The following is a 20,677-nucleotide window of genomic DNA, read 5'->3' on the forward strand; positions in this document are numbered from 1 at the left end:
TCCTGTCTCATCCTGTCAAGCTTCAGTTTCAACCATTAGTAAGAAGAATTCTTCAGAGAACATGTAACTAGGGTTAATCTGATACCCCATTCTCTTACCAGAATGCATAGGAGCCTGTAGTTAACAAGAGGAACATATTGTTCAATTAAGGTGAAGAACTTTTACTAGAGTTGTTTGAGGAGGAGACTACAGCTTACAGTATGAATGCCACGTGTACAAAGGTAATAATTTGCGATTACCAAATAGCACATTTTTGGGATTCGCTATTTGATGATCGCAAACACAAATGTACAAATGTGTATTTGACACATTTTGCAATTCCAAGTGGTTCGCAAATAGACCTCCCTCAGGATTAATTTTGAGGTAGGTCTCGGTTTGCGACAATTTGGGAATCGCTTAAATCACAGGGATGGGGACGTGCTGGGGTGAGCAGACCACCATCTGACTGCTTTTGAATAAAGCAGTGTTTTGTTATTTTTTAAATGCAGAGTATTTTCTTTAAAGGTAAATAACGAAAAGTTATTTTTCATTTGTTTTAGAGTAGGTAGTGGTCCGTGGGACCACTGCCTGCTCTTAACCCGTTAACCGCGGTGGTAATTCCGCCGCGGTGCGGGCGTTTTCTTGCGCGGGTGGAATGCCGTCGGCAGCACTGGGGAGGTAGTGCTGCCGCAGCAGGGAAAGGGTTAAAGAATGTTTTTACTAACATTCACAAAGAGGAAGGGGTCCCTTGGGGACACCTGTTCATTATCAAATGGGTACACCTCCTTGATGTAGGTGGTAAAATGCAATGTTTTGCAACAGCATCTCAGTCGCAAAACATTCACACAAACCACTGCGATTTGGTATTAGGAAGGGACGCCCTAAGCACACCACTTTCTAATACCACATCGCAAACCCAATTTGGTAATAGGTTTCCGAATCGCAAATAGGGCTCTGTACACGAGAAAGAGTATTTTTGTCTTTGCATCATCAAAAGCCTTTGTACTTTGATCCATGATCTTTTACAAAAAGTCTGTAGTACAATGAGTAGAATGTCGAGGCCACCTTGCCCAGAAGCAGACTTTCCCTTGTACCCTGTAATAATAAGTTTAGCAATCAAATGAGAGTAGGGAAAAGAGGAGCATAGAGAGTTGCAGGGAGTGTTTGGGGTTAAGAGTTGAGGGCTACGTGTCTCTAAATGGTTTAGAAATCATTGGTCCACTTCAGCTCAGAGGATAGGAGAACTCAGACATTTCATCATTTATCCCATGATTTATTAAATATTAAGCTATAGGTGCATAAGAACAAGATCATGAAAACAGACTTATGACACTAATATGAGGCATTACTGGGCAGAACGTGAACAAACTGACACCCATTTACAAGCAAACTCAAGCGGCCATGCAGCAATGTAGCAATGCCCTGCCCCAACCTACGCTCAACCCTATGCCTGCTGTTTTCCAGGTTGTGCTACACACATAAGAAGCTTGTATGCTCAGTAAAAACAGAAGCCGAAGATACCTGGACAAGCCGGAAGGCCGAGGCAACAGACATGGAACTAGCACAGTCCTCTTTCTTCAACCCCGACAGAGGCTACACACAGAAAGAGAGAAAGAGGCAACAGAAGACAGTGCCAGTTAACAGTCAGTCCTGTAGAAGCAAGCGAGAAATCTTGAATCCAGGAGCCGCTGGACTAGCTGCAGCGTCTACTCACCCCCTAACCAAGGCCTCAGAAAATACTGTTTTGGGAATACCACCAAACTGGGAGGCAATCAATATCTGCAGTTTACAAACGTTAGGCTTGAGGGAAAAACACAGATGAAATGATACAAAATAGTTGAAAGTAAAGGAAACACAAAAGGCCTACGAGATATTGACAAAGGGAAATTACCCTTTCATTGGTCGCTTTATTAAAAAGGTATTTTTTAAAGAGAAGAAATCTCAGGAAGGAAAAATCCTGCTGGCAACTGAGCATGAATGGATACTGGGGCTTGAAGTGTGGCTTAGATTTCATAAAACAAACCAGTATTCCTATACGTCAAAGTGCACAAGTAATTGTAAGCAACTAAATAACACATTAAGTTTCATTTTCACAGAGTATTTTAAAGGAAGCTATCAAACCAACTGTGTTGTGAAAGGTGTTCTTAAAGAGAAACCCCATCCCTACTCATTCATAATATGAACATCTCTTATCAGGTACAACTTAAAGATTTCCTCTAAATACTGTGCAAAGACCCAGAGATGGGGCATGACAGGAGACTTTGCAAAATGCAAGGTTTTAGTTTAAAGTTCCAAATATTTCAATAGTTACAGCTTCATTAATCCACATAAAACGATAACAGCATGCTCACTGTAGGTGCCCCTCGTACCACTGCCCCTGCACACCAGGTGTGGACAAGCGACCAATGCCTACGTGGCGAAGTCCCTCCAAGTTGCTTCTAATATCACCCTCACACATCTTTCCTAAGCCTCACGGGTGACCTACTCATGGTACCTGTTTTGTGACTAATCCAGTGTGGTGCATGGCTCCCTATGCTAGTCAATCTTGCATACCGCCCTCCATAGAAAGTGACAGAGGTTTTGATTTACAATTAGAGCATGCATGGGGAGGACTATGAAGCTAGAGGGCCAAAGGCAGCTTTTCTACTCCTCACCAGGCTCCTCGCATCTTCGGCTTTCACAGAAGATTAACAGAGAAAAGGAAGAGCTGGGTCAATACCAAGTTAGCAACTTGAGCTTTGCTCATACCTGGGTGTTGGGTACTCTAAAGCTGGCATTTCTGAGCTCTGCGTCTGTTCTCTTAGCAATGATGGTTTGTGCTGCGGGAGACCAGCTGAATAACTTCACTGCTGGAGAAATGAGCTTCAGTTCTCTCCACCAGAGATTGCTTCAATGTCAAACTCAATTTGTCCTTAGAAAACCCTGCTTTGCAAGCCTGCCAACATGACCTGCAACTCACTTCACTGGCTGATTCTGGTTTTTCACATCAGTAGCTCTTAACGTCCTTCATCTTCATTTAAAAATCACTTCATTTTTTTTTTTATCTCATTAGTAAGTTACCACTGTTATCCCATTTCCAAGTTACCCTCCAGTGTGGTCTTGTAATTGTTTTAAGCTTCATTCTTCACCCAGTTTCCTTCCCTTCCTTGCATGGATTCCTCTCCTACAGTCCTCTGCTGGTCTGTAGCTCTCCCCCTGTTATTTATAACCCCTTCACTTATAACTCCTCTTTGTACTCCCCTTCTTGTGCCCTGGAAGTGGCTATCATATCCTAATGGGTTTTTCTCTTCAGTATGGACTGGTGCAGGCTCTTTTGTCCTTCAAAGACATCTCACGCACTAAGCACTTCAAGAACTGCACCATTGTTTCTTAGATAACTTTCCATTGGTTCAATATCAAAGATGTTTCTTTAACAAATACAAGACTAAAGGTTTCATCACTTCTGGTGATAGTTATGTGAAGTAATAAATTATATTATGGCGAGAATAGCTCGAATGCCACTACAGCACCATTTTCAGAGCCAGATACTTTCTATGACAGCGATGTAAATGCTCGAATGGCGGTGCCATCAAATGAGCTACAACCAGTTTTAGACAGCAATGAGCTGTCGTATACAAAGCTGAAGGAAACATATCTACCATTAGCTTCTGACATTGAGAAACCTCAGGAATATCCAATGAAAAGGGCTTATAAGGCCTCCTCAAGCAAATGTAAATTGTAGAAACGTATTTCTTCAGAATCTAGGCCAGGTACTCTTCATGGGCAAGAAGCAAAGATAAAATAGATCAACAGACAGCCAAACTGTACGAGGCTCAAGGTAACTCATCACATCCTCTACCAACACTAAACCATCTACTCTTATACAGCCATCATGATCCTTCACCTGCAACAACGCCATCCACCTCCTCCTCCTCCTCCTCTGGCCAATGAAGCTCTCAGAAGACAAGAATCAATATGTAGGCTGCCTATGTTCGGATACAATATACTTCCCACATCCAAGGACAGAAGAAATGGAAACACAAGCAATCTGAATGATTTTATCCCACTTTAACCCTTTCGCTGCTGATGACGAGCTCAGCTCGTCATCACCCACGGGTGTCGTGTGCTGATGACGAGCTGAGCTCGTCATGAATAATGGGATCAAGAGTTTCCCAGCACAGGGGAAAAATCCCCACAGCAGCCATGTGGTTAAAGGAGGGGATCTGTAACCTGGTAACTCCTGAGCCCATTCAGAACCTTGAACAACACTGATCTGAAGACTCATTTGAAAATGTCAAAGACAATGAGGGGACAAACCTCACACTGAAAACCCAGATGAATGGGAATGCTTCCATCAGAAGGCAGCTACTCAGAACTCCAAAAAGGAAAACATCTGAGTCTATGGTATGATGAGTTGTTAAAGTACCACAGGTGCTTACTCGGACTACATCCTGGCATGGACTAAACTCCTGAGAAGGTATACGTAGTATCTTAGAGCATCCGCCTGAAGACTGCTTTCTCTAGACAAATGAGTACCATGACTAACATGCACTTTACCACAGCATTATTAATTTCCAGAGGAGCTTGCTATTAAATATTCTCCATACTTGTGCACAGTTGTCTGTGACCTTGTCAGTTTACAGAAACAATTGTATACTTTGCATTCGAGGGAGAAAAGCGATCCAAGTCAATTTGGATGCCTGGAGTACAAATACTGATGCTGATAGACACGTCTGCCATTGTGCGATCAAAGACATTTATTTTCACAAATCAAATTTTGTATTTCTTTACTTTCCCAATACAACAATATGTCCACAAAGCTTTACATCTTATGTGAGATTTTCTTCCCACTTAAGTTGCTTCTGATTCAATATGAGTCACATTAATCTATTTCCGCATCACAACTAGTCAGATTTTCATATATTTCCCTCCAATCAATGTGATCTTCTGTCACTATAATCCATTTCTCATACGAATTTCCTCGACCAGTGTCCATTCCATTAGGTCCTTGGACCACCCATCAAATCACAAACCACCGGTTTGCACCCGGCATGTAGCTATTTGCCTACTTGCAAGGATATGGCAACCATCTTGTACCTCATTTTCCTTATTTTAAGGCAATTGGACAAACACCAAGAACTGGCAGTAAGAATACGGATTTTGGACCGCCTGGTGTCATTCCAGAAGATACTCAAGCAACCCCGAAAAGAATGCACTGCTTGAATCCAGAGAGGGAGGAGCAGTGATTTAAGTTACTGTTTTCCACAAGTCAGGAAGAAAAAGTGAATTATATTCTTCAAAACTGCAGATCGTATGAAGCTGGTGGTAGTGACTTAGTTCACATGGGCCTACAATGACATGGCTAGGTGACCACGAAGTTCTTTGGAGCATCAGGCTTCAGACCAGGAATAAGAAAGCCTTCAAACGAATAGTGATATTTGAAAAAGCTGTGGGGGTTAATACTAAACTTTGAGGAACTCTACAATCCAAACTTTTAGGAAAGGACTTGAATAGGGGTAAAGGGGACACTTGCATTCAATGAAGAGGTCTTTAATCTACCTACAGAACTGTTTAACACTTCAAAGGAGTTGGAATGGTTCAGTATAATAGTACTGCAGATCTCTGTGAAGGCTGCAAGAGCAGTGCTCTTAAGACATGGGTGTCTTCTAATCCGCTTCCTGATAAATATCTGCACTCCACTCAAAACCCAACCTATGCTGTGAATGTTTTTTTATTTCTCAAGCATTGGTGCTGTTCATAAGTAAACACTGTTTTGATGGAAGAGGTTTTTAAGGAGGCAAAAAAGAATGCACCAATTGAAAAAAGGAACACATTAGACAAAGAAATCGAAGTGAGAAAGGAACTTGAAACACTTGGACACTCCTGCAGACAATAATCTTACCTGTGAAAAAGAGGAAACCCAGGGAAGATGGGATGTAAATTAGTGACAATTTGTTCAACTGCAAGAAGCTGGTTCTGTGTATTCATGTTTTCTTACTCCTTGATTTGGCTAGACAATAAAGTCTTTTTATTTAAAGTTACAAATAAAGTTTATTAAACTTCTATTTTTTTATTCATTTTGTTCATCATAGCTATTGCCTTGATTCACTCAGAGTGCTTTATACAAGCCATTAGGACAATATTTACATGTACAAAATGTCAGAGCAATAACACGTGAATGGCTACTCCATGTATTTAAGAAATATATTCAGTTTGTTAATGGATATACACATTTAGGTCCTACATCCTGGTTCCATTTTTTCCCTCCCAAATCATCTTTAGGAGCGTGAAAAATAATTGTAGGGAACTATTAAGGGGCTGGGACAGGAAGGCCAGCTTACTTACCAAACTGGCCACATTTCCTAGATTGGCTGAGCCACTGTGCGCTAGTGTTTTGAGAATTCTTCACACAGTAACATGGCATGAGCAACTGAATTTAATTAAATCTATCCAGCAGTTTAGGTGATGCTAAGACAGCAAAGTGCTGACTTTAATATCTTGGCCTAGAACTTAGTCTTGTATACAAAATATGGAAAGAGAATGGCAAAGCTGGAAGTTTAAAATATACTTTGAAATCTACTGAAAGCTTTGAGGGAATTTAGTCATGGAAAAATCAGACCCGATTTTAACAAGTACACCATGTAAATGATGCACAAATGGCACAAGAAGGCAAGTAGGAATTTCTTGTCTGCAGTCAAATTCAATGATGGCAAAATGCAATGGTGGCCTTTTTTTCAAGATGAAGTGCTCTGGTCTAGTCGCCACAAATAATTATTATTTTATTAAATGTGAGTACATCTGTTTTTTAACACCTTGTATTTATTTTTATTAAGAGTAAAAAAATAAACAACTGGTGTGAAGATCATTCTGACATTAAGTCCAATAGGGGTCAGGACAGGAACGTTCATCCAACCAGTAGACAAAGACTATACTAAGACTGGATCATGACAAATGCACAGCTCAGCTCAACACCCCAAGAGACAACCAACCTCCTGTATAAGGCATCATTACAATCAGGCAGCCCTCCAAGGTGCCCAAATCTCTTCCCACTTTGTTGCACAGCCACAACCTTCACAGACTGATTCTGTCCATGGGCCTTCTACTTCCATTTTCTGTTCCACCATTCTCTAGGCTGGGAACTCGGTACCAAGGGATATATCCCTGGTGCTCAGCTTAAGGACTAGCCTATACATGGTCAATATATACTTTGGCAAATCCTAACAGTCTTATGGGGAATCTGCGCTCCTTCCAGACCCTCCACTCCTCAGTCCCACTTAAAGTTAAGGATTTGCAAATTCCCAAAAAGATCAGATTCAGACAGTGCTCCAAATGCCGTGACAGAAGGTGTCCCATTTTCTGTGTGACAAAATATACAGGGGAAGTCACATAGTTTCACCATATTACATAATTTAGATCTCTGGAAATATGTCTTCCTTAAAATGTTGTACTGACCAATCTAGAAGGTTTGTGAACCAGGATTGTCTGGCCCAAGGGAAAACCACCATGATTGGGGTGAGGTATGCCTGCCGTAGCCTCCAGATCATGTATGGCAGAGGCGGAAAAGCATAGGCAAATATCTCCGACCACTTCATCCATAGTGCATTGCCCATGGACTGTTGGTGTGGAAACCTCTAGGAGAAGCCTGGGTATTTGGTGGTTATGAACAGATCCAAAGCAGGACTTGGGGTTGGAGTTTCCACTCGTGGACTTGTTGCCACATCCTGCTGAGTAGGACTGCAAAGTTGTTACTCGTTCCTAGAAGGTACTCAGTTAGCAGATTTATCGTGTGGCTGATCGCCCAACCCAAAATGTTCAGCACCAGAGCAGAGCAGAACGGGTGCCCCCTTGTTTCCAAAAGTAGTACATGGTAGTCATGATGTCTGTTTTGACAAGGATTGTTTTGTGATAGACGTGGCAGAAGAAAGCTTTGAGAGACAGTTGGAGTGCCAGTAGTTCCAGGTAACGGATGTGAAAGGTTTACTGAAGGGGTGCCCACAGGCCTTGAATGGTCATATCTTTCGAATGCGCCCTACACCTGAGAGGCGTCCATGGTGATGGCCACTCGGGGGACCAGGTTTAGAAAAGGTGTGTCCTGCAACAGGTTGTTGCTGTTCCATCACTGCAGAAAGCGATGGGTACTCGCCCAAATCAACACTAGATCCTGCCAGAGACCCTCCAATTGTGACCATTGTGTCGCCAGGCACTCTTGAAAAGCGCTGGGGTAAATAGGCATGCGGAACGATGGTGATGCATGAGGCCATCATGCCGAGGAAGCGCATTACTGTCCTGACTGTTAGCTGGTGGTCTGGCTGGAATAGAGGCAGCAGAAGCTGGAAAGCTTGAACCTGTGCAGGATTGGGTAAGCCTCTCCATCAGCTGAATTTAGAAGTAACCCAAAGAAGGGCTGTATCTGAAGGGAATGAAGGGGGGTCTGGCCCAGGCTGATAGAGAGCCTGATATTCTGGAGAAGATCTAGGGTGATCTGGGTGTGCACCAAGCACTGCTGTCTGCTTGCACTCTTGAGCAGCCAGTCCTTGAGGTACTGGAGTACTATGACCACTTACCATGAACGTGATGTATAGGTGGTATGTCAGGTGGATTGGAATGTGGAAATAGGCATCCTTCAGTTTGAGAGCGGTTATGAAGTTGCACTGTTGCAGTAGAGGAATGGAACCCCAGAGCGCAACCATGTGAAAGTGGCTGGACAGATGAACTTTTTGAGAGGCCTGAGGACTAATATGGGCCTGAGGGACACGTCTTACTTGGGGATGATAAAATACAGGGAGTACACACTTATGGAGCTTTTGAATAATAGTGCGTCGATTTCCTTCTGGAGGAGCTGGTGTTTTGAGGAGAGGGACAATTTGTGGGCGTGAGGATGTTTCGGGGTGGATCAGTGAGTTCCAGGCAGTAGCCCTGTTCTACAATGGTTAGAACCCATTGGTCTAAGCTGATGTTTTGCCAGTGTACGAGGAACTGCTGCAAGTGCCCCTCGACACCTGTAATGTGGTCGGGGAGAGGGAGTTCCCACTTGGCAGGAGCTGCTCCCTTTGCCACACCCTCTCTTCCCCTGACCTTGTGGTTATTTCCCCTACAGGCACCTATGGAATAACCCTGGGAGGTTTGTTACTGCTGATTTTGCCTCTGATATGAGATTTAAGTTTCTGGGAAGGTTGCCTTGGTGCCACCACGGCACTATGAGCGACAAAAGGACTAAAGGAGATGGGGACTAAAAGCACCTATTGCCTTCGCCATGTCCTCCTTGATTTTCTACAGCATATGATCAACCTGAGGCCTGAAGAGGTGTTCCTCATCAAAGGGCAAGTTGATCAGATGATGCTGGACTTCTGGCTTAAAGCCAAAGGCAGGGAGCCAGGCATGTCGGAGGATCAGAACATTCGAGTTAATAATCCTTGTAGAGGTGTCAGCTGCGTCCAGAGCACACCTAGTGGTCGCGTTGAAGATGGTCTGGTCCTCCGCAGCAAGCTCTTGAGCCTTTTGCCTGTACTGTTCCAGGAGATGTTGGATCAAGTCTTTCCACTTGTCCCACTCTGCTTGGCCATACCTTGCGAGCAGGCCGACCAAGATGGCAAGGCACCAGTGGGTGGCAGACTGAATGAACACCTGTTTGCCCACAGCATTGATCTTTCACTTTTTTTGGCAGGAGGTGGAGCTTTCCCAGTACCCGGTGCATTTGTGGGGGGGAGGGTATGCAAAACCAGAAAATCAGGTGGGAGCTGTACTCTGATGTAAGGCGGGTCTGAAAGGGAGGACTTATACTTTTTCCAATCCTGGGAGTAACTAATCTGACCTTAACAAGGTCTTTAAAGACATCCTGAGTGGATTTCAATACACCCTTAAGCTTGGTTGAGTACCTTGTTGATTACGGGGTGTGCGAAAATTCATCCTCCACTATGATGGTGTGTAAATTTATCGTGTGAAAGGTGGCTGCCCTACTTATGACCTCATGATAAGATGTGGTATCAACTGGTGGAGAAGGCTTGGTTTGTGGAGGTCAGTGCAGTCGTTTCCTGGGGAACAACACCATTATCATTCCACGAATCCTCCTGGGGCTCTGGGTTATATGGAGCATCATATGGATCAGAGGGATCTAGGGGACTGCCCTTCCCATAGGATGAATGTGGTGGCCACTCTGGCGAGGATGTCGTGGAGGGGGAGTAGTGGCTTTGGGTGGAGGGGTGGGTAGTTCGAAGGAATTTTAGGAGGAGGTTAAAGAGGAGGATGAATGAAGGAATGTAAGGGTATAAGGCTAGTGCCCCTGTCTCGATACTTCTTCAGCTCAGGTGGTGGTGGTGGCTTCAGTGCAGGCTGCGCCTTAAAAGTAAGCCTTCTTTAGCGAGGTAGAGTGTCCTACACTTTTGGTGACAGTTTGGCAGAAATCTTGCCCGTTTGCGGGTGAATTAATAGTCTCTTTTGCCTCCTGTCAAGCTACTCCTGAAGGCACTGCAGAATGAAGTCATCGAAATACAGGGAGCCCTTTGAGGAACGTGCTGTGGATAGACGAGTCGGCGCAGACAGCCATTTAGGCGTCAAAGCTCATTTGGCCATCGAACAGCCCAGCTGCGCCGGTGCCCAGGAACCAGGAGTTGAGGGCACAGCTGGTGCTGAGGAAGGCCAGGTCTTAAACGGCTGTTCTGGTGCCGTGATCGGAGTGCGATCCAAAGCCCTGTCTCGTTGCTGTTCATCGCTAGGATGCAGTGGCAGCCTAGACATCTGTTGAGGTAGCACTGGGCTTAACGCCAGATTCCCTGGGAAGAGGTGGTTGACTGATTGTTTTTGGTGGTGGGACATAGTATACATCTTTGCAGTTAATCAGAGGGCAATGGTGAATCAATTCAGGGCTAAAGGCCGCTGGTTGGCCGGCATAGGGTGCCCAGTTCCTCGTCAATATATACCCTAAAAATGTTGGTGGTGTCCTCATCTCGACACCGCACCACCTTGCGTGGAGAGAGGCATAGATCGCTTTGGTATCAGAGGGTCTTCTTGGACTGGAACTGGAGGTCTCATCATGCTCCAGCAACAGTCAGAGGTTGTAGACCGAATGATCAACTTGCCATAAGTACTTCGAGTGGCACTTTGGACAGTACTCAAAATGTGTCCGTTCCATTACAACCTTCACATTCTCAAGATGGTAACCAAGTAGAAGAACCCGCGGGAAGGCCACAGCCCCAAATGAGCCAAAGGTATCCAGGGTGCGCAACCAACGGAACCGGGATAGAGTCAAAAAGGCTCTTGCAAATGAGACTGTTTTTAGCTATCAGTGCTGGAGGCACTGGAAGGCCCCGATGAGGAGTGTCACTTGGTGTCTACTCTGAGCATCAGCGACATGTCCAAACTTGAAGGTGGAGAAAAACAATCTAACAATGGAGCCGATGTGCATTACCAGTGATCGGAGAAGCCACTATATCTCGTGAAACGAAAGACTTCTTCGAAGAAAAACAAGTTGTACATACCCAAGCGCAACATTAGATGGCAGGAACATTCAGAGCATGAGTTTCCACAGCTACACATACCACGAACACTATGTCATCACATGGAACTGCCGATCATCAGACTTCGCATAGCTACATTTATTGTAATAAAGATACTTTTGAACACTCTTCCAACCCAGCCTAGAAGCAACAAAAACATTGATTTTCTAACAGCTTAAAAGTTTTTTTTTTTAATTTAATGCAAAGCAATCTCACTGCCTTACTACCGCAAGAATCACTATAGCTCTGTCACGGTTGACTCTTGTCACCTCTCATCACTATCACTATACACTGAAGGGACTTTACCAGAGACGTTCGATTTCTGACAATGGGTTATTGTAGACTTAGTTGGCTCGCCCCTTCCTCCTGGCAATCACAGCATAGCAGCCTTCTCTCCTGACGTTAAACCCCTCTTCTCTCAGAAAAAAAGATTGGTCAAGACCTTAAAATGTCAACAAGATTAATCTGCTTTGTTCATTCCTCTTTATAGTGATTCTTGATACCCAGAGTGAGTCTGAGGTAAATGCTGCACATTGAAAGGTAATTTGCACAGCAGAAAGAGGCGTGTTGAATGAATGTTAGATACCAAACAAGGTACAATTAGAGGACAGTCAGGCTGAAGAGTTCCAGAGTGTTACCTTATGGTGAAGTACGCAAAAAAATGCTGGGTAGAGAATGAAAATTGCATACACCAAACAAGAGTCAACCGTGACAGAGCGACCTTCAATAATTTGCATTGTTTGACAGTGGTGTCTCAATGGACAATCAAAAAACATTCAGAATGTGAAAATACAAGAATTCCGATTAAGACTGTTGGTCAAGCGATTTGCAGCAACTTTAACAAAGCAAAGTCACATATATATGCATATATGATCACCATGCAATAAATGGAGAGAATCAAACAGGGGCTAAACAAAACATTATGGATAATAATGAGTAAGCAAACACCAGTGATGAAGGAGGTGGTGGCTCAGAGAGGCTTTTGGGGGCAGCGGGAAGGGCGATGAGACAAATGTACGCAAGACACTGCCTGCATGCGCGGTCATGTTACATGGTCACACACTGCATGCTATCACCTGGGTGTGCATCCCCGGCCTCCTTTTAATTGTGTTGGTGTTATTGTCAATCTCAAAGACAAAATGTGGTTCAAAGCCGTTCTACCGGGCGCAGCAGGAAGAAGAGGAAAAAAAGAGTAACAAAGTGAAACAATGACCAAATATGTGTGTCCGACAAAGCAGTGACCAGAGACAAAATGATTAGAAGCTTTGCGTTTATGCTGAGAAACTTGCAAGGAAATGTGACGGATCCAGCACTGGAGAAAAATAGGTAAGAAAAAGAACAATGGGGAAAATCATTTTTTACCATTCCAATCATGTAATACATAATGGGACTTACAGATTGAATTCTTGTGTCTATTACAGTAAAAACTTAGCAACAGATCAAAAATAAACACAGAATAGAAGTCAAACATTCTGGTTCAAACAAGGCACAGAATGCCATGAGCAACGCTTTCAAGACACATTCTTAAAGTTTTCTTTAGCACGTAAAGTCTTATTAATTAGACGACACCCCTGTCCCAAGCATCACTAGAGCTGCACTGTAAGAGTTGAGTTTCAGGACAGTAAATACTGTTGCACGGTATCCAAGGTTAAAAGAGCAGGTAAACTCCTTTACGAGGTCATAAAACCTAAAGCAGTAATTAACCCGCATAATGGCAAAATAGGACAGGTCTGTGAAAGGCACCTTTTTGGGAGCGGTTTGGAGAGCTTACTTAATGGCAAACTAAAGTGACCTCTCTGAATCCGCTTTGAAAATGCGGATCACCATTGTATGGTCTGTAGCGTCATTGTGCTCAACAGCACCTCCGCAGTTGATGACCGAGCCTCATGAAGGTGCCAACCCAGCGCACCGACATCTGTTTATCACCCTACTTTCTGAAAACTCAGATTCAGAGGGACTGACAACAGACAGTATGCCAAATGTACCTTGGATAATTTTTACCACACAAAAAGGTCCAGTCCACCGTACGGGGAGGAGAGCAGGCAGACCGCTATGGGGAGAAAAACAGCAAGAGCCTTTCTAAATGTAACTTGTCTTCTAATGGATGCTTCTAATCCAAGATTCATCATCTTACGAACCAATACCTGCATTAAGGGGTGGGTCTGAGGAATGGACTTTACAGTGAATGAATGGATGGAGGGAGGGATGGATGGTGGGTGGGAGGGAGGGAGGGAGGGAGGAAAGGATGTCTAAAGCGCTCAGCTACTCAGAGGAGTGTCCCAGTGCTACAGCGAAAAAGGAGTCAGAAATTAAGAAAACTAATAGCCATGTGAATAGTCAGGTCTTAAGTTGTTTTCTAAATGATTGTTCACTTAGAAGAATTCCACAGGCAGTGTGTTCCAAGCTTGAGGACCCAGAAAGGAAAAGGATCTGCCTACAGATCTAGCTCGTTTCACCCTAGGAACGTTGGCCAGATGACCATGTGAAGAGAGCAGAGATCTCGAGGAAGAGCAGAGTTGAGTTCTAGAAGACAGACAGTTTGGGGCAGAATGGTGTAGCACCCTGTGCATAAGGGTCAAAGTCTTAAATAAGAGCCTATTTCTGAAAGGAAGCCAGTGCAAGTTCTTCAGATGAGAGGTGATAGAGGCTCGCTTGGGAAGACGAGCAGCAGCCTTCTGAACAGATTAAAGCCTCTGCCGTAAATATTGTGAGAGTTCTATATAAAGGGCACTAGCATAATCAAGTCGGCACACAATCAGAGCTAGAAGAACAGAGATCTTACAGGCAAAGTAAGCACTGTTAGGTCCTGCAGGACATAAGAGGACATAATAGCCCTTCCTGCAGACCTGAGAATCGATATAATAATATCTCGTGAACTGGCCCCATTTAGCTGCCTGGCAGACAAACACTAGAACACCACAAGCCAAGGACGGGAGAGCCTTGGCCCTGGCGGAATGTGCCTGAAGACCTTCAAGACGTCCTGCTTGGCCAGAACATAATGCATCTGAATACAGAGGACAATCTACCTTAAGAAAGTCTACTTTTGCACTCCCGCGTTTTCGCCGTGCTGGTGAACCAATGAAAAGTTGATTGTCCAGAGGGTGCTACCTAATCCGGTCAATACAGATTCTACGAGCCTGTTTGGAATCCAACCAGTGCATACTCTCCTCCTCCTAAAAGGGATGTAATGGGGAGAAAAAACACAAGTATGGATATAGACTCCCTCACAGCAAAGGGCACTAGATTTGTTAAGCACCAACTTGTCAGTGAAGAAAGAGGTGGATGGTGGCTGCACAGAAAATGCCCAGACATGACTGGTGCATCGCTTAGAGGTGACTGCCACAAGGAAACTGGTCTTCAGATTCAGCTGCCTCAGAGTACAACTATGCTTGGGCTCAAATGGCATACAAATCAAAAAAGGAAGAACGAAGTTAGGGTTCTACTGCGTCAAAGCAAAAGGTGCAGGTGAAAACTTGAGTAAGCCTTTTAAAATCACAATGGACAATTTGAACTAAGTGGACAGATTAAGTAAAGACATAAAAGAAAACAGAGGTGAAAGGTAGCTCTAACAGTGACTACAGCAAGACCATACTGGGCTAACAACAAAACAAACTGGAGTGCATTAGGCAACAAGACCGTTCTTGTAGAAAACAAAAACGTACAGACGGCAGTTTCTGCCCAATCTTTACACATGTAAAGGCTTATAGTATGATGGTTCAGGTATAGGTCTCTACCCTACTAATGGGACACATCAGGTTTATTAGGTTGGAAAACCAGCTGTTCTAGGCCCAATTCATGGCTATCAGGATGAGCTGCAATCTGTTGAACTAGAACTACAGGACTCAGAATCGGAGGCAGTAGCGGAAACACACACAGGACACCAGAGTCCCACTAATGGTGGAACATCTCCCCACAAGAACCTCCTAAAGAGGACACTGCAATTTGCAGGTGGACAGACAATGCACATTCTTCAAGGTCATCAACAGGTCTACCACTGGCATGGTGCACACATCAAATATGCACTGCACCACCCCCAGATGCAAACAACCCTTGTGCTCTGCAAGAAAACACCTGCTGAGTTTGTCCATTTCAACATCGAGGGAAACTACACAGGTGATTAACTGCCAAGAAAACTCCCTGAGGGATTAACCACCATCACAGATGAAGAGCTTCCAGACAGAACAGGCGACCCCACACAGACCTGCATGTTCCAGTACGAAATGGCTATGATGCCATCTCTGTAGGCCTGGGGCATTTGATGGCACAAAAGCCTTGGTGGAATGCAAACACACAGCTCAAGAAGACTGATCTCCACTTTGTCCAGGAGGCTTACCCAGACCTGAGATGAGGTGTCCGTCACAACTACTGGTTCATGGTAGTAGCACGCCTGTGGGCAAACAAAAATGCACTTTGCCTGCTATAGCCTCGGAATACGGAACGAATGGGTACGAGAATGGTTTGGCAACATCTGAAGCAGGCGATGGCAAACAGGAGGAGTGCTACCCTTGTTGGAGATCACAACCACTGCACTGCCTTTGTAGCTGTGAAAGGGCTGGGCAGGTTCCTGGATGGGCTGTTCGGCCTGCCTCAAATAAAAGGCAAGGCCTCAGAAATAACCCTGGATGAGAATAAGGGAGATCAGCCCCAGTGAGCGAGCAGTCTCCCTAGAGAACTTGAAGCGCTGAAACACAGAAACAAAATCACTTTTAAGAGCCTTGCTCTGTACAAGGGCATGTCGGTTAGTGAGGTATGGACATCACCAAAATCATCTGGCTACCCACATTCAGACACGCCTTAGGAGGACTACACTGGAGCCCATGGCACTTGCAACACAATTCATATCAGCTGTAATATCCGTGCTTGTGGCCATCCTGTACTGCCTGTGCAAAACAGTTTCAGACGTATTCAAGAAGAGTGGACAACACGTCACACTACATATCCCACAGGACATGGGTAGAGCAACCCAAAGGGCAGAAGTCATTGGATTAATCTTAATTGTGGAAACTTGTACAGCTAGGTTTTCACGGAGCAGGATATTGTATAAAAAAGGATGCATTTCCCAGAGCCGTCCTGTGTCGCGAACGATCATCTGGCTCAGTGAAGGAACATAACAAGGCTTAGACCAAGATGCAGTAAAGCAAGTCATTGAACAGAAGCATGGGCATAGCAGTAGATGGTTCAGGTTGTCAATTATGTTCACATATTGGTTTTATGGTCAACAGCAGGCAGCTGCAAGTCTAAGACCTCCATAGAAATGCGACCCACTATTGCTAAAGAGTCGACAGAAATGAGGGAGAGTTTAGGTATTTCTCCAGTGAATTGTCCAGGTCTCTAGTGTTTTGCACATCCAATTAAAGCCGGCCATCTGTAGAGAGGGGAGGAGAAGTTGATCAGTCTCCTCGTTGTTGACTTGGTGCTGGGGAGGAGGGGCCTGATCAAGAATTTGGCCAGCCTTGGAGCCTGAACTAAAGTGGGCTTTAGACTTTGGAGTACTGACGCCATAAGAAGGGAACCTGCAGCGAGCCCTCCAGCACCACATGCTAAGCCTTCGTAGTCTCGTACCCAGACACAGATCGAGAATATACTCAGTCAGTGTCAGATGCAGCAAAGTAATTGGTGGGTAGTCAGGAGCCAGTGCACCTGGAGTCAGGGTCAGCGTTGGGGCAGTAATTACCGGCAGAGCTGCAGGAAAGGAGTCAATGCGCAGGAAAGATCCACTAGCAGAATTCCACGGGGAGTTCCCAATAAATCCATTAGGCCCAAAGGCACACGAAATAGAACCGGAACCGCTCTAATTATCTGCATCGTGGCCTTCTTTAAGGTTTCACAGAGCTGTGACAGGTAGCCTGGGAAACACTGGGTGCACTGGCTTCAGGGCCAGAATCCGTTCAGAGCCTGAAGACACAATTGGAGTCAGGTGCTTGGAACACTGGCAGTACGCACTCGCTCTAGAGCAGCAGTAAGAGGTCGAACCCTGCTTGCACATCTAAGCTTCCTCCACAATTTGCCCAACAACTTTGTTTTAGGCATACCTGACCTGACCTGTCACTGACCTGATGTTGTACAGGTCAGTGACAGCTATCTGAAACCTGTAGTCTTCGGTTGTAACATTTTCCTAGGAAACCGTTTTCGGAAGTTTGGTAGACACGAAGTTGGTAGACACGCTTGATTTCGATTTTGGGGAAATGTCAGAGAGGAGCTCCCAATCAGCACCGAAGAGTGTGGAAAAGAAGACTTGGTGTCGGCTATATGTGGCTCTGTCTCGTACCATCAGGAGGCAGTGCAGAGAGGAGGGAGACTCAGATGGCACCACCTACCAGCACACAGGAGCTATTGAAATGCTTCTGGATTCAGTCTAGTGCCTGAGGGGATTAAAAAGGTGATGAATCTGGGGTCAGACAAGTCAACCAGCAATTATGGCGAAGTGAACCCTTACTGTGCATTTCGCTTTTGTACCTGGAGGTACATGGTTTACAGTAATTCATCTCATAGACACTTTTGCACAGAGTAAATATTTTTGAACCTAACCCCATTTTGTATGCCACATTATTAAGCCTCACAAAAGCATTCCAGTTTCTAAAAGTATAAACATCATACACCCCTCCACAAGTCCCAAATTGTTTCACCAATGGTGGTTACACATGCTCTCTACTCAGAGTCCCTCCCCAATTGTTCTTCACTCCCCTTAGTGTTCAAATTTCTTTGACAACCGGTGAAAACACAAACATCCTCAAAGATTCAGTACTTATTCCGATGTTACGATACAAATTGACGGATCTCTTAATAACACTCATATGCTGGAAATCATATTTCACAGGAAAATATGGCACTTTAGAGAAGTCCATGTGACATACAACCATTCATAAGGAATCAAAGAATTGATGGCCAATTACCTCGATCCCAGGAAGAAAAAAAACACAAAAAAACGGCAGAATATAACCATGAGTATTTGAGTAATCAAGTTATTTTACACAAATAAGGCTTCAACAGCTTTCAACAGTGTACACCTACCGGTTCTCTGGATGTTATATTTCTTTTGTAACCCAATCCAGATAACTATGGAACTGCACTGAAATTGTTCTAAGTAAAATATATATAAATGCAGAGATCTTTCAATCATTGAGCAAGTTTATTAATCTGATAAAAACATAGGAACAGTGCTATGCCCTGCGATTCCACCAAACTATCTTCTCTCGAAAAGCCAATGTCCACATTTCTTGAGCCTTAGACTGCCTCTCCAGATCACCCTATTTCACCTCCTGGTAGAGTTGTTTTCACTTCGCTAAATGCAGTTATCTTACATGCTTTTGTGCTCTCTCCAATACTCCAATTCCAGACTCTCCACCTCTAGCATCTGCCATAAGCACAATTTAAACCCGTTTATCCGTTTTTAAAATGAGGATTCAAAGTCTTCATTGCCATCCTTTAACTTGAATGTTTGGGGCAAGGATGTCTTGCTTGTTGCAGGCAGAAACTGGTTATAGAATATCTAGACGTGGTTATGAAGGTGCAGCCACCAAGTTTGGTTTAGTTTTGGCCTTTCCAAATGACCAAGAATTCATTTTTGTTTCATCCTCTGCATGCAACACTTATGATACCATGGGGCAGGAACATGTGCAGGGCAAGAACAGTTGCACATTTGCTAACAATTTATTAGACTAACATACAAACTCAGTATTGGACATTCAGGAACATTTGGATTCTCCATGCGTTAAAACCTTCCAGTGTGACAGTGTTCCGTTATTCAGATGCACCCACAGTGGGCTGGCACCAATTTTTAAAACGGAACCAAAGTAGGGTTGGCACCGGACTGCGGCCATAATGGGATACACAGTAGTCAAATGGCCTCATGCCTGGTATTCCAAATGTGCTGGTCTCATTGCAACTGCTCAGAGTCCAGTGTGGTTCAGTTCTGCCATCACTCATTGTTCTAAGAAGGTGATTAGAAGCAACAGCTTCATGAACACACAGCCATATCAAACTTGCCAGCTCTCAAAACAAAAAACAAGCATGCTCAACCTCTAGTCGCCTTCTCCTAGAAAGTTACGCAATGGTACTCCCTTCTAACTCTCACCTTTAACAACAAGATCCATCTTCTAAGATACCTCAAAACAACCTCATACGACATTGACATAGACCAAGCCGGAATGCAAGCACTTAAATGAGACCAGAGATAACAATCAATACGTTTGATTACACCACTTGGGATACTCAGGAACTCATGATTAAAATGATCAGGACTAGATTACTACTCTCACCTATATATATACACTGTTGGCGTGAGATACGATACAAATTACCAGTATGACCTTTATTCCTATTATTAACTCTTCTCTACATAGATGCTAAGGACGTTTCCACCCACTATCTTAAAAGCTATAGAAAAAGCCTTTAATAATTTTCAATGAGGCAAGGATAACAAATGACTCTAAACAGATTGCAAGCTGAAAAGCTAAGAGAGAAGTTGGCACCTGGTACCTTCCAGTTACCGAAAAGCCCTTCTTGCAGCAGATGTCAGATGGTTCCATCACTGCCATAACCAGGAACCTAAATGGCCCCAGAGCGAAAAGAAACCAGTCAATTCCTTCTTCTATCCAAACTACATAAATTGGACATTTCTCCAAAATCTTAATCAAGCATGGTAGATACTGCAAGTCAACAAAAAGCGTACTTCCAAAATGAATTCATCAAAAGAAAGGCCCACTGGAAGTAGTAATAAAATAGTCAATCTCAATCACACCCGTCGTTGCGTAAAAGAGTGGATGAAATCCACTATAGTCTTTATCAAAGGCTCTCATTTTAATAGTAAAATTGAAAATGTTTTGAAGGGTGCGTTTGGGGTGATGGGGTTAACCTTCTGCTGGCACTTGCTCCAAAGCTGGACTCTGTAACTGGAAAAGCAGAAATTCACTTGTCGCATGCACGGTATGCTAAACCAGAGGCTGTGAGAACCCATTACCAAAAAACCCCAGCCCAACTAATACCGGAATACAGCAATGGGATATTCTAAATCAAAGTCTAAGAAAACCAAAACCACAGTAATCTCCCAAGAGTCTTACCAGCATCCTTTCTGTGCATTCCGAGGAACACCCTTGTCATTCCCTCTGCCCGCCTCTTGCATTTGCTGCATTTATGTATATGGACATAGTCCATAATGCACGGAGAAGTTGTTTAAGCGTGAAATAGCATAGACATTGGTAAATTGTGAATAACCATCTAGGTTGTCC

At 44.1% G+C, this 20,677-nt stretch overlaps 1 protein-coding gene across 24 annotated transcripts in view; it reads right to left on the bottom strand.

The window, feature by feature from the left end:
* The window catches only part of LRCH3 (leucine rich repeats and calponin homology domain containing 3), a 345,591-nt gene that overhangs the window by 64,373 nt on the left and 260,541 nt on the right, over positions 1-20,677 (bottom strand). For 6 of the 24 annotated variants that reach the window (XM_086944586.1, XM_086944578.1, XM_086944577.1 and 3 more), the window contains exon 16: positions 1,501-1,572. The exons of 13 other annotated variants lie outside the window; for them this stretch is intronic. In XM_086944586.1, the coding sequence (XP_086800712.1) occupies positions 1,501-1,572 (72 nt within the window). Of the gene's footprint in view, positions 1-1,500; positions 1,573-12,526; positions 12,608-20,677 lie in introns of all 24 variants that reach the window. 5 more of the 24 variants (XM_086944572.1, XM_086944574.1, XM_086944573.1 and 2 more) reach the window with 1 other exon arrangement.

The sequence above is a fragment of the Lissotriton vulgaris genome, chromosome 11 (assembly GCF_964263255.1).
Source record: "Lissotriton vulgaris chromosome 11, aLisVul1.2, whole genome shotgun sequence".
Taxonomy (NCBI): domain Eukaryota; kingdom Metazoa; phylum Chordata; class Amphibia; order Caudata; family Salamandridae; genus Lissotriton; species Lissotriton vulgaris.